This window comes from Gasterosteus aculeatus, chromosome 12, assembly GCF_964276395.1.
Source record: "Gasterosteus aculeatus chromosome 12, fGasAcu3.hap1.1, whole genome shotgun sequence".
Classification (NCBI taxonomy): domain Eukaryota; kingdom Metazoa; phylum Chordata; class Actinopteri; order Perciformes; family Gasterosteidae; genus Gasterosteus; species Gasterosteus aculeatus.
The window spans coordinates 6884293-6898556 of NC_135700.1; the positions used below are offsets into that span (position 1 = coordinate 6884293).

At 49.1% G+C, this 14264-nt stretch overlaps 1 protein-coding gene across 1 annotated transcript in view; it reads right to left on the reverse strand.

Annotated features, from left to right (window-relative positions):
- The window catches only part of itfg1 (integrin alpha FG-GAP repeat containing 1), a 95292-nt gene that overhangs the window by 5369 nt on the left and 75659 nt on the right, over positions 1–14264 (reverse strand). The window contains exons 15-16 of the mRNA XM_040169035.2: positions 3790–3914; positions 145–227 (exon numbers count right to left, since the gene is read on the reverse strand). Of these exons, the coding sequence (XP_040024969.2) occupies positions 145–227; positions 3790–3914 (208 nt within the window). The remainder of the gene's footprint in view (positions 1–144; positions 228–3789; positions 3915–14264) is intronic.

Below are 14264 nucleotides of genomic sequence, written 5' to 3' on the forward strand. Positions count from 1 at the left end.
TGCCTTCAAGATGAGGCGCTTAAACCGTTGAATGGTATCCTTAGCAACAAGCGTCAACGGGGCTTCCAGCAAATTACACTGGCGTGAACAAGCAGAAGAGGATTTAAAGTGTGACCCGAACGAGATCTGCGAGCGCTGGCGTACCTGCGGGGTTGGTTGTGTGGGAAGGGGATGACGATGAGCTGAGAGTTGGGAATGATGGCCGTCCACTCCTTCTTCCTTATCTCCTGAGAAGAGAGCGGGGAAGAAAAGCACATGAAGTGGGGGAGCACATACATGACCGCCGCGTCAGCCAGAGGAAGGAAACTGAAGGAGCCACTGGACAAAAGACAACAAATACTCACTCAACCAGGGACACTGCGAGACCCATGTGCCATAGAAAATACGCCTTCTATCAAAATACAGTTTGCCCCGGCAGCACAATACAAAAACACTTCCTATTTCTGATGCTCTTCAATTTAATTCAGACTAATTAAATAGCTTAAAACTCTGACACGGCAACGGTCTCCAATTACCACTGAAATATTTTAAATTGTCTGCGTTAATCTGAAGATTAAGTATAAAAAAAAGCCCACCGAGAGATCACAATGAAAACAGAAAACTAAAACGTAAATGTGTCTTCTCTTTAAACAGAATATAGAGAAATGGAGAAATAGTGGTAGACAGACAACTTTAAGCCAACATCTACTGTTCAAACGATGCACATGTTGTGCGATTAAATGGAAGTGTGCTACCTAAACATCTAGGTAGATATCGGCATCCCAACGCAGGTTTCCCGATAGACTCGCAGCCACAGACTCTCCATATGAGTGTTAAGTCCTCTGGGGCAGAATGACAGGTTCTCATTGGCCGCTGTGGGCTATTTTCAGCAGCGCGTTAGCGACACAAAAAAACGATACATATAAGAGAGGACAAAGAAGTTTCTCCCCACGGACGTTTGCACGTCTGTGTCGCGTTAGCATGCGTGATTGAGTGTGTCTGTCGCCAGGTGTGCTGCCAGAGAATCAGGCCATCGGCAGAACAACGAGCCCCCCGCCCGGCGTCCGTCGACATCAAATGTGCCTTTCCCCATCCAGGGACTCCGCTCTCAGGGCCGCATCCCACCCGTCTGTCTTTTTTTAGTTGATCCAGGCACGGATCGCGAGAGGACACTCGGGCGTCGGGCTGGGCGAGCGCACGCTGTCCGGGACGAGGGGTTAACCGCCGGGACTCGAGTCGAGTTGAGCCGGGAAAACCTCTCACGGCTCGTCGGACATCAGACCGACAGAGACTGTATTTGACCCGAGACAGGAAAACACCAGGAGAATCAGCACTTTGTTGACCCCCCTTTCCACTGTCTGCTGAGCCCTACTTTGCCTGATAACAAAGGGGAGCGCGGGCGTCATGCTAATTAATTAAAAGCACAATCACGCTTGGAGCTTTGAGGAATTTCCAGTCCTCCGTTTGGCAGAATCTGGAAAGCTCCGCTGCTCTTTAGTTGTGGCTCTCTCCGCTCTAGTAGTGGTAGAGAGGAGCCGCGCCTCGCAGCTATTTTGAATACGCGCGGCGCAGCTTTGCTACATAACGAGCGCATTCTCGCTCCCGCCAGCCGTCGTCGCTTGGCTCTTGGAAAGCGCTGGCGTCGGCGCGGGAGCAGAGCTGGAGACGCGTCGGCCTCCGCTGCCTGCGAGCGGATCCGAGTTGGCTGTTTGGAAGAGAAAAGTGTTCCCAAGTCTTCAGAGAGCGGCACTCTGGTTCAAAGCCAGGGAATCTGGCACACCAGGAGCAGGCAGAGGAGGCGCATAGATGGAGGCTGAGGGAGGGAGACGGAGCGAGAGTGACAAGTAGGGGACTGATTAGGGAAGTCAACCACTTTGAGGAGCAGAGGGGGTCCCCCGGGGGGAGGATGAGTGAACAGGAGGGGAGAGACTCGCAGAGCGACGGGGAATAAAAGAGAGGAGCGATCGGACGGAGGAGATCCAAGCAGAGTTTACAGCAGGCGGAAACTCTTCATTGTTGGAGGAGAGCATCGTAAAGGGCACAGCTTGGGGGGGAGGCGAGATAATGGAAGCAGGACACGCCGAGGGGGGAGAAAACAGAAATGAGAGACGGATGGAGAGAGTCTGATCACAACCTGCCGACTGAGGTCAGGATGTCTCCTCTTTCCTAAAGCCTCTGCTCCTCATTACACATAGACCTGATGGCGTTACTCCACTCCCTGGTCCCTTTGGGTGAGCCCCCCACTCCCCCTGCTCGGCACAAGAGGCTGCATCTTTAGGCATTCGTTAATTAGGTTTGTAGAAGGAATGGGATGGGAAGGAATGGAGGGGGGGAAAAAAAGGTCACATATCTTTGCATAAGGGAGAAGGAGTGCGCGGAAAAGGGGACAAAGACAAAGCAGCTCGTTTGGGACGAGTGTTCTCGTGTGCACTGCGGACCGGCCCATCTGCAATTCTAATCAGCCGCTTGACGAAGATCTTGGTACCACGAGGGACGCGTGTGGTACGGGCCTAAAATTAGGTGTGACGAGTGCAACGTGAGAGAAGGAGAGGAAAGGAGACGAAGTGTAGAAATGTGTGCTGAGGAATACATTAAAACACAAATACGATCAATTATTTACTATATGAATATAATGCTGGCTTGTAGTGTGGCATGAGAGGGGTGTCGATATATTCCTGCCACACCTTCACGCACCCCTGAGTGAGGTCGTAGGTCGTCCCATGTGGGATTTGGAGTCTATTTGCCAAAAAGAAACGAGGAGTTTTACGTTGTGGAGTCCCATTAGAGGTCCTGCTTAGGGTTCCCCTGTGACTCCCGTCCAACAATATGGCCTGAGCCTCCTGCTATACGCAGTGTCAACTCCCGGCGGGAGCCGAAGGAGGAGCCGCGTCCATTTTGGTGGGTCCTGCAGGAGCTTCGGGTGAACCTACGGTCTAAATTTGCTTGGGTTTTGCCGGAGTCTGACCCGGTGGCACCGATGTCAATCTGATGGAGTCACTATTAAACCGTAACAGTTTCCCGAGCAATTCAAAGTTCCTCATAGTAAGTTCAATTACTCTTGATGGGGAAAGAGCTTTTTCCTCGCTGCCGTTTTAGCGCCCAGTCTCGCCACATTTATCCTGCTTATGTTCATCCTGTATTTTTATGGGCTGCAAAATACAAACTGAAAGAAATATGCAATAAGAATACACATCTATTTGCTTGTGGGTGGAATCCAAACCATCCATCCAGCGATGGATGGATATTATATTTTATATCAATCATTTCACAAATTACAGTAACAAAAGAAAAGCATGTTTGTGGCCTACAGGTTTCTCCTATAAATCCTGTGCTCAACTCATTTCCAAACATCTGGACGACGATCATTTGGATCTGAATTGATACAAACCCTGCTTATCATATATTTACTGGATGAACTGCTGCTCGAAGAACAAAATGAAAACAACCTCAAGCGCTCATTAAATGCTTTTGCAGCATTTTTGGGAGAATTCTGTTCAGCATGACTATTAATAAGAAGAGAAAATACCAGGAGGGAAATTCCTTTCCCTGAATCTTTGCAAATTACCTTCAAACCAGTCTCACACTCCTCAGAGGAAATGTGTAACATCCAGCTCATTGTTAATGAGTTCTCTGCTTATGACTTTTAACATGATGGAATTGTGCTTCTAATTAATAAGTTCATCATCTGATTTTCTTTTTTTTTTTGGAATGGCCTCATTTCCCAGAGGATATTTCTCAATACTTATTTTTTAAATAATGTATGAGGCCGTACAGCTGGCGTTCCTACTGTCCAGGTAACTATTTCCTCACCGTCTCTCCGGGCTGCCGGGGGATGCCGACGAACAGGTGATCCAGAAAGTTGGCGCTCCGGCCGAGGCCCAGCACAGTGTAGGGCAGCTGCAGGGAGAAGTGAGCCGACTGGCTCAACTGACCGGCTGCAGAAAGAGAGAGAGAGAGAACGTATTTAATGTAATAATAACCCAAATCTAAAAAAACATCTCTCCCCTGCGCTTTGCTTTCATTTCTTGCTTAAATGGTTCTCCCCGAGGACGAACCTAAACGGATTGCCAGACCGTTTGTAGAGAAATGTCTGGTGTGCAGAGAATGCATCCTTATTACATCGCTGATCCCCTGACATTTCCTCCCGCTCCACAACAAAGTTAACATTCAAGTGTTTTTTTGCGTTGGATGGGCCGCCATGAATGAAACTTGAATGAAATGTAATTCCTTTAATTACCCCTTAATGATTTCATCTAACTCAACCGCCTATCATTTATTTTTGTAAAATGAATAAAACCCAGCTAAAATAATTGCCATTTCTAACCTGCTACATTGAGATAGGGAACGGAGTGGACATCGGCATTAAAGCGCTGGCTTCGTTAGAACGCACCACGACCAAGACACTTAATAATCGGCCATTTGTACTTCTCTACGGTGCGACACAATGGGCATTGCAGAAATTGTAGCCCGGAGCCTTTTTTTAAATGAATCTTTCTAACTCCTGTCTGTCTCATTAATATTTAATGCATTGCTTCCCTCTGAAACATTCTGTGAACACAGTCTGACGATGACTCTGCTCATTACAACTGATCCACTTGCCAGCTGTGCATGTAAACGTGAGAGACCCGCCCCCCCCCTCCCCTCACCACATAACCTGCTCCGGGGATCTGTGGCTGCAACTCCTGCTTTCCCACCGGAGCCATTAAAGCATTAGTCTGTCCAATCAGCTCCATCATGGCCGTCAGGACTGGCAGGCTTGAACGCGATGATGCGGATGAGGAAGGAACAGCGGAGAGGAGCCGCCGGGCCAGAGGGGGGGCGGCAGGAGGCCTTGTGTTCCGACATAACCCGCATCCTAAATGAGACACCAGAGGCCGGTCCTCCTTCGCTCCTCCTTCGCTCCTCGCACAGCCTCCCTCTGCTCCGCCCGGTAATCTCGCTCCCCGCTTGCTATTCTCATCCAGCCCGTAGTCTCCTGCTTCTCCTCTCGGCTCACCTCCCTCTCCCCTCTCCCTTGACTCGCCACTCCGACTTGGCCTCACTCGCTTTCGCTTACCCCTCCTTCTCGTCTCTCTCTCTCTCTCTCCCCCCCCTTCAGCAGCTGTATCTCGCCCACGCCACCCAACTCTGCAAAGTGCAGCCGACATAAATCAACCTCTACGTGGTAAACAAAGCGGGGGAAGGAGAGAGAGAAAGAGAGAGAGAGAGAGAGAGAGGGCCGGGAGGCAGGAAGTGATCAGAACTAATGTGGATGGACTGCGTGCTGCGGGCCGAGGGGAGCGCCACAGCTTCGCTTCTCTGTTCGTCAAACCTCAGTTCAGTTAAAGACAAAAAAAAAAAAAAGAGATTTGTCCGAGTCGTTTTTGGTCACCTCAGCTGAACCCGGGTCAGTTCAGTGCAGCTCGCTGCAGCTCAACATGCCGCTACTTTTATAGTCTTTCATAGTGTACAAGTAACGCATTCCACGTTGGGATCATCACATATGAGGTTACATATTCACAACCGAGCGGATGAAAGTCATTTTAGATAAAAGGAGCAGTGGCTATTCCATTTATTGTATTTTAGTGGAATATTTGTCCTCAATGCTCCATCGACGTTTGCCGCCTTCTACCTGGCAAAGCTTTTCATCAGCCTTCTCTTTATCTCGCTATAATTCTCCCGCTTGAAATCGCCCTACGTATTTCCCTCTGCCTCGGCTTTTTTGGTGCTCTGTCGCTGGGCGAAGCGAAGAGGCAGCATAATTGCTTTAATTGCCCACCTCGGATGAGCGAAGGAGACGCAGAGGAACACTGCCTGTCTGCAGTAAGTCAATGGACATTGACTAGTTCACAAAGCCGTGGCTTCAGACAGACATTTCACACGAGTCCTGTATCTGTGTTTTTACGAGCGAGTGTGTCAAATACCGTTACCGACAGTAACACATTGCTTTTAAAATCAATTTGGTGGATTCACTGAAATAGAAAAGGAGAGTAAAACAGGAAGCAAAGGAACAATAAAGTTCTCCTCACAAATGTGTCAAAACATGTATTAGAAAGGTTTGCATGCATGTCTGCTTGTGACAAAACAAAATGCTGTTTTGTTTGAAACGTTTCATTACCGAGGAGCAAACACACGCAGGGAGCAGTCAGACCCAAGTGAACCCCGGAGGAGAAACGTGTAAACTGTCGAGCTGAAAACGTTGTTACCTTCATAAATGCCTTCGAGAACTTTCCATTGAACAACGCGGGATCGACCATCCTCACCGTCAGTCATAAAAGCATTGAACAAAGCAAATAGTGCATTACTTTCATGATGTCTACATACTACAAGTCACCTTAGACCCTAAAGGAAACCATGAGACAATGTGAGAAATCCTAAAGAAAAATCAAAAGAAAAGTAACATGTGTCTTGAGGTTTCAGTCGCGCTGCTCATCCTGAGTAACTCCGCAGGCCGCACCCGTCGCCTGCAACATCCCCTAATCCCCTTCACCTACTGATGCTTTCATCACGGACCTTCAAGTAGCCTTCCGGGGAAGCCATTTCTTGTAGTTGATATCCACCTACCGAGTGTCACTCATAGGCGAATCCGCAGGGGAAGCCGCTTTAAATCGGCCCAATGCACTGAACCCCCGTCAGCCGGGCCGGACGGAGCAGGATTGGACCTTTAAGCCAGTCTGGGTATGATGTTTTTAGACAGACTGTCGGTACACAAGACGGGGGTGGCTTGCACTCGGCCGCTCGGCAAGGTGTGGTTGTGTGTGTGTGTGTGTGTCTGACGGAGGATCAAGGAGGGTTACATTGCAGGCAGGGAGCTTTACTCAACGCCTGCCAAATGCTGTGTGTGTGTGAGTGTAAGAGAAAGTAGACTGGCTAGGAAATGCTGCCGTGGCTGGAGCAAAGCCATTTGACAACAAGGGGAGGCTGGCAACGAGCGCTGTGCAGAGCGGTGTGTGTCCGAGTGTTTCTCTCACATCTCCCTGTGGCACCGCCGGCGGAGGCTTTGGCGGAGGACTCCACCCGGTCCACATGACGGACAGCCTACCAGCCACCTCGAGGAACGCAAAGCACATTCAAAGCAGCACGAGCGGCCGGCCTTGGCGTCTACATTCATGTGTCTGTGTGCGCTTTCCCATTTTAATAACAGTTCTAAATGCACACACAGACACACACACACACACACACACACACGTGGGCAAGATACACATCGCATTAGATGAGTGATCCAAAGCCCAACAGATAACCCGAACAAGGGGATGAGGCTGGCAAGCGAACACTTAGGACCACACAAACGGACGGGCACACAACACAAACACAAACGCGCGCTTTTGAAAGGGTTGCGGCCGGTTTGTGAGCGTTTTTAGGCTTCAGGGTCAGAATGAAGCCTGGATACATTAATTGGCCTCTGCTGCATATTGTCAATGTCAGTTATGTGTAAAGTGGTTGCTCTGGCAAAAGCCTTTCAACTAATAAAACCAAAAATCCTTCTTAGTGGAACAAACTTGTAAAGATTCGTTCACGTTGCCACAACAAACCCGTCACGGCGCCGCCGTCTGCTTTCAACCGAACATAAAAGCAACGCAGCGTTCGCGGAGGTTTGAGGTTGGAGTTCACTTGTGAAATGGACAGACGGCGCGTCATCTCATCCGTATGACGCGGCGCCGTCAAATGATGCCTCACACCTATAAGCCAGTCATTGAGCGCAGGGCGATAATGCACATTAAAGGACTTTACATTTAGCACAGAGGTGGAATCCGGAATCGACGAGACGCATTTTGATTTTCCTCTAACTCTCGCCCCCCGTTTCTCTCTCAGCAGAATACCGAGAGACCGACGACGACAAAACTCTCTCTGTGAAACTTCCTTGGGGGGAGTAGTACGGCAGAATGAATGAAAAAACTCTGCAACAATGAGAGCAATATTGGAGCGAGAGAAAGAGAGGACATGGACGCCTCTGAGGGAGCTAGCACACTTTTATGTGTGTGTGTGTGTGTGTGTGTGTGTGTGTGTGTGTCCATCTGTTGAGGACATATCGAGGACATATCGTCAGGAAAAACCTTGTGCTGTCTAGAGGTTTTAACACCTCTGGGGCAGATTATGTGACATCTAGCTCCAGTCTGGAACTGGGCACCGAGGATAATTTGGATTAGTTTGTCGAGGAATTCAAACATGACACAAAACGTATGTAAAATGTAACCATGTGCGGACCCTGACAGCCTGATGCCACAAAGGAAGAAAAGGGTCAGAGTCATATTTGGCTTCCCGTCTCCTCCCCAGGGCTTCAGAACCAAAAGAAATAATGTTTTCAGAGAAATTCCTAGAGCCTGTCGCTATAGAAACCATTCGCTCCCCTGATGGCAAAAAAAGGAGCAAATCGCAGAGATAATAACGTGGGTGGAGCCACGAGGTAAAGACCACGGGCACGAGCTGCGCCTCGCCCTGAGAGCCCCCTTCAGCGCCCGTACAATGGTGTCAAGCTCTGGACACGGATACGGCGTGTGAGCGCGTGTACAAGTACACGTGTGTGTGTGTGTGTGAGTGAGTGCGCATGCCTGCAGGGCTTCATAGCTGCTCTGTCCTTATCAGCAGCTCAGAAGCACGTAGACATCTGCGGCCAGACAAAGGCCGAAATGTGTCAGTGGAGGAGGGGAGGAGGGGGGGGAGAAACCAGGGGGGAGAAAGCAGAGGACAGACACCAGATGCCCCCATCAGTCTAATTTGCCTTAAAAATGAAAAAGACACAAGTTGTTTTCTAAAGAATTGCGCCTCGGTCCACGGCGCGATATCCTGCAGCCCCTTTCAGCTCTGCTTCAGATAAAGAAAATCAAACAGAGAAAAAAACAAAACAAACAAACGCAATATAAATTCCCCGGTTTCATTTGGAGGTGAGATGACCGTGTCACTGAGCATCTCAGAGTGATTTAGAAACGCCTCCATTCAGGGGAACGCGTGGAGTCAAGACTCACCGCCAAACGGGGCCAAGAGCATGTGTGTTTCTCCCGGCGCTGCGTGGGAGTTTGAGCCGGTGTCATTCGGAGGGACGCCGGTGCTCTGCGAGTGCAGCGGCGGCCGCAGAAAGCTGACAGTGTGCCAGAATGAATGAGCTCTCAGCCGGTGCTGCAAAACATTCGCTTCAGCGGCACTCAAGGTTGCTGAACTTCTGTGGACGCGGTGGACTTGAAGTAACTAGTGGGGGGGGATTGTTGAAAGCATCCGGGAAAGCCTTTTATTTTCAGATCCACCGTCAAGACAGCGTGCAGGTACACATGTACACGCTGGAACGTGAGCGCACAGCAAGCCAGAACGAAGCGTCTGTGACGAGCTACAAGATGCACTGAGACGCGCACGTGCATTTCATTAGAACTGGAGGCTCCTTGGAGATCGATTGATCAACCGATTGGCAGACAGCATGGGAGACCTAATTAGAGGTTTAACAATCTCTTTACAATCTATGCAGGGAGAAAAAGGGAGGGAGGGAGGGAGAGGCTAGAAGCTGAGCAGAGGAAAAGCGATGAAAGCGCTGGAGGGGAGGAAAAAAGGTGAGGGAAGAAGGACGCAGGAGGGAGGCAAATCAGCGAAAGGCAGGAATGAGAAAAAGCATGCTAAGGCCGATCAATAGTAATTCCCCATGTCTCCGTGGAGGGTTACCTTTCCACTCAATTTCTTCCCTTCCACACCAACATTCCTCCTACTCTGGGCTCTTCTCCTCACATCTCCTATTTTCCTACTTGGCGTCCTGCCCTGAATTTGCCCCGCTCTCCCTTTTCCCTCTCTCTCCCTGCAGCGAGCTCCCTCTTACTTTCTCCCCCTTTTTTTTCCTCCTGACCCTTTTTCACCTCGCCGGTCCACACGCTCGCCAGCTCCATCCTCCATATACTGTGCTAATAAAAGTGGTCTGAGGATGAGGTAGCGCTCAGTGGCGAACTCCTCGGAGGAACTAGAGGTGTCCCGCGGCCGAGGGCCCGGCAGGAGGTCGGAGCTCAATAAGTCGGCTCTCACGGCGCTGCTTGAGGCAGTTTCCAAAGAAAACAACACAAATGCCTCGTGAGTGAATGTTCTAGTGGACACAACGCAGCGTGCAGCACGCATATTTGAATCTGAGTGTTGGAACTGGTGAACGTCTTAAAGGTTAAGGTACAAAGGATTGAGTTGCAGCAGGTGAACATGTGTTTTTTTTTTTTTTTAAAGGTCGAGCACTTACAATGATCGCGTGTGTGAAAGTGTGTGAGGGAGCCTTTGCTAATCCCGTGAACTCATTAGCCTAATTGCACAGCCTGCAGAGAGCTCCTCATTGATCCGGGCCTGATGTGGTTCTCCTCTTTTCTGTTTCAGCCTTTCTATGTCAAACGTTCTCTTACTCTCCTCGTCCCCTGATCCTTGCCGCCATAGAAACAACTACTCCGGACTGGTTGAAATTTCCTCTTCATGCCGGCGGATGTTTTGTGTTTGGTGGCACTAACAGCCAAATGCAGCGGTTAAAAGACGCCATGGTAATGGCGGGCTGGTGCCAATGACAATGGCTGTAGCATGTTTATGTATCAAATCGACAAAAAGAAAAAGATATGAAGCACAAGCACACCGGGCAACCTCAGAACAATCAAACAGTGGATTTCAATACATCGAGTGATTCACAAGAGCCCAGAGAAACTGTGCAGGATGCAGCTTGCGGTTGTGATACAGCGAAATATGCTTCCCAATTGGGATTGTGTAAAACATCTTTTATTTTTGCTATTTGGTCATAAGTGACACTGTACATATCATAAGCTAATGTCATGTGTATTTTTGTTATTGTACGTTGCATTAATATGAACATTAAGACATCACTTGCTCCCACACGGTCCACATCGACGGCTCGCCTACTGTGATTCAATCACACAACACACCCTGAATGGTGCAGCACCCCCCCTCTCGACTAATGAAACACGGTGCGACGTGGAACCCTGAGGCCGACGCCGCACAGGTTTTTGTTTTTTACCTGTTCAGTGTCCACGGGCAGAAGATAAAAAGGTTGTTAATGAACAACTATTCATCCCCACCACACATGCCCCCCCCCCCCCCCCCCCTTCTCAGCAGGAGGTACTTGATAATGAGGTGTGCCGTTGTCAGAGTCACAGCCAATACTCATCCATCCAGCCTGCTTAGTGAGGGGCACGGCACACCGCTGCCTGCCGGGTCCACAGCCGCGCACGCGTTCACAAGGTAAAAAAAAACAGATGTCAGGGAATGCACGCGCACCCACGTGCAGACACCCGCATATGGCTACTGATTGAAGATTACGTGCCAGCCTGAGAACCACATGGACGCACACAGTGCGTGCATATAGTACGGGTAACCTTCGCCCACAGAAAAGTGGGTAGAATGAAATCTCGCCAGCGCCGCTATTCACCTTTCCAGATGAGAGGGTGGTATTATCACAGCATGCGGGACATTTATACAGCATGAACTATAGGCACGTGTGTGTGTGTGTGTGTGTGTGTGTGTGTGTGTGTGTGTGTGTGTGTGTGCGCACGCGCTGGCATGGTCTTCTCAGGTATCTCACCGGACTAAGAATGCTCTACTTCTGTCCCGTCTCCTCTCTGCAGACTCTGACGTCCCTCTGACCCACTTCCATCCTTCTTCCCTTCCTCTTGTTCTGCAGTTATTTCATCCATGATGCTGTGGCTTCTCGGGCCCCTGGTCTCCATCTCTCAGCATATCATAATCTCTGTCTCCTCTTCTCTCTGCGCGCTCTCCCTTTCAGGAGGGTGAAGGGTAAGTGAAGATCGTCGGGCCCCAGTGGAGAGGCCCAGACATTGTGTGTGCGTACGTACTGCCATCATTGCTCATCTCTGGCAGCCTCGCTGGCTGTTCCCCGAGCTACAGAATAAATACACTTTAAATCACAGCGCGGTGCAGACACGCGCGTGCGCGCAGGCGGCCCCCGTAGCACTTTGCTGCTGTTAAATGAGGGGTCTGGGGAGCGTTGCCGGCGAAGCTCGTGGCTACACCTCCTCGCTCTGTGCACTCCAGTCAAACACAGAGTGGATCACATAAGCCAAAGTTGTGCTGGGCAACTTGGAGTAAGCCGAGATATTCTATGGTTAAATAAATAGGATTCTGCTTTCTGAACACCGGGAACATAAAGGAACTGTCTGCAGAGGCAGACGCTGGGAGATGTACAACCTGAGCGGAAAAAATGTCAAGAACATCTGTAGAAAAAATAGAATACTTTAATTAAAAATCTTTGTGTGTGGCGTCTTTGAGTTACATTGAACAGGAATGACCTGCTCCAAAGTGGAATGAGGAGAGTCGAACCAGTCTCACCTGAAGAATTCGACTATGTCGTTGCCAGTAATTTGTTTTCCTAGAGTTTCACATCCACAGTCTGTTTCATTCTTTGTAGCTTCGTCAGCCAGCACGTTCACACCGTCATATTGCTGTTGTTTTTAGCATTTGATTCACTGCTATCGGATAGATGAGACATTTGAATTGTCCCGGTACGAAGAGCTGGACTCCTTCTGACAAGATCCTACCCGACCTGCTAGAGTTAAGATCTTAATGAACAAATGGAAGGAGTGAATGTTTACAGCAGTTCAGCCTGTTCTGGGGGAGCCTGAATCCTCCCCGGGGGAAAAAACATTCTTTTGTTCTCCTTGTTCACTTGCAGCTCGGTATAATTTTCAAAACTATTGAATTTGTACTCAGTACTTTTACACAGTCATTTTTTTGTTTTTTTGTTTGTTTAGCTTTCGCATTAACCGGTTACGTTGTGTGGAACGGCGATATTGAAAACATAAACACAAGTTCTTCACATGGGGCTGAAACCACAACAGAATATTTCAGGAGATATCAGTGCTCGCCAACCAATAAGTCACATTTGAAAACATGACAAAGGCAGCGGGTGCCAGAGCTTCGTTTTTACCTTTCTGAATTCCAGACAATGATACAAAAATCATTGTCTCATACAAGCGTTCTCCTTCAACGCTGCTCTCTCAGTGAACGAGTGCTCTCATGCTCGCATTATTCTGGTGTTTACTCATCACACTCCTGGTCAATAAAGGCCTTTAGACGCAGACCTTTGACCTCCGAGTCGGCTCGGACACGATTCTATGTTGCTGCTCTTTTTTAACCCCAATAAGTTTCACAGCAGTCTGTAGCAGAGGAGTTTCCAACTGTACAGGCAAGTTACTACATCTTATGTTACGATACACTTACGATGATCTACAGGGAACCGAGAGGAAAATCCTCGACTGGCCTGAACGGGCCCTGACCTCAGACATGCCACACATATGGAAGGAGGTTAGAACGCTGGCTACAAGACTGCAAGGAAAACCTCAGATAGGATTTGCTCAAATCTTGTGTATTACCAAAAAAGTGTCCACATACTTTTGATCATGGTGGGCTGCAAAACAAGTGTTAACTTCCTTTCTAAAAGTGGCAAAGTTTCAGCTTATTATAAATTCGTCTTGTTGATCCCAAAGAAAACACTCAAAACACCCAAATATCACCGGATCTTTTTCAGCATCTCACTTTACTAGGATTCCAAAAATCGCCTCCGCATCCAGTGTGGTTCTGCATGACTCTCCATCTTCTCTGCAGTGGGCGTGGGTGCAGGTGGTGAAAGCTCCCCCCAAAGTGCACCCCCCGCCTCTCCACTCCTTCTCTCTACGCCCATTTGGCAGCATACTTTAAACCAGCAGAGTGTGTGTGTGATGAAGCTGTGTGCCTCGATACGCTGCGAGACAACTACATACAGGTCGGCTCGTGTTAATATTTTATCCGCTTTTGGGCGCGCAGCCAGAGCAGAAAAGTCTGCGCCGATTAGAAGATTCATTTCAACAGTGTTTTTGTCGCCGTGAGCCGACAGTCGTTTAATGGCGGTGGAATGACAGTGAAGCTGGACTGTGATCTGTCGACGCTCTTTGGAAACGTATGGACGCCAGTTGTGCCAATAGATAAATGAAAGAGTGAATTCTGACAAAGTGGGATTATGCTGCACACACACACACACTTTATACATATCCCTGACCCCGGGCTGTCAGTGCATCTTGTCCTCATCCAGCTCTGCACACAATGTAGCGTCAATTAGCTTCACTTTGGTTAATTCGGCACAACATCCCTGTCCTCAATGTCTCGTCTCATCTTTCCACGCATCTATTCCTCTCTCTGTTTATGCATCGCTCTCTGCCCTTGTTAGTCTGATGCACACTGAGTAGCGCAGTGATCATCAGCTCCAGGATTGCAGGAATCTGTCCTCCTATGGAGACCGCGTGACGCTACGAATTACGGCGCCGCAATCAATACGGCTGGGAACCCTGACATTAAGGAAA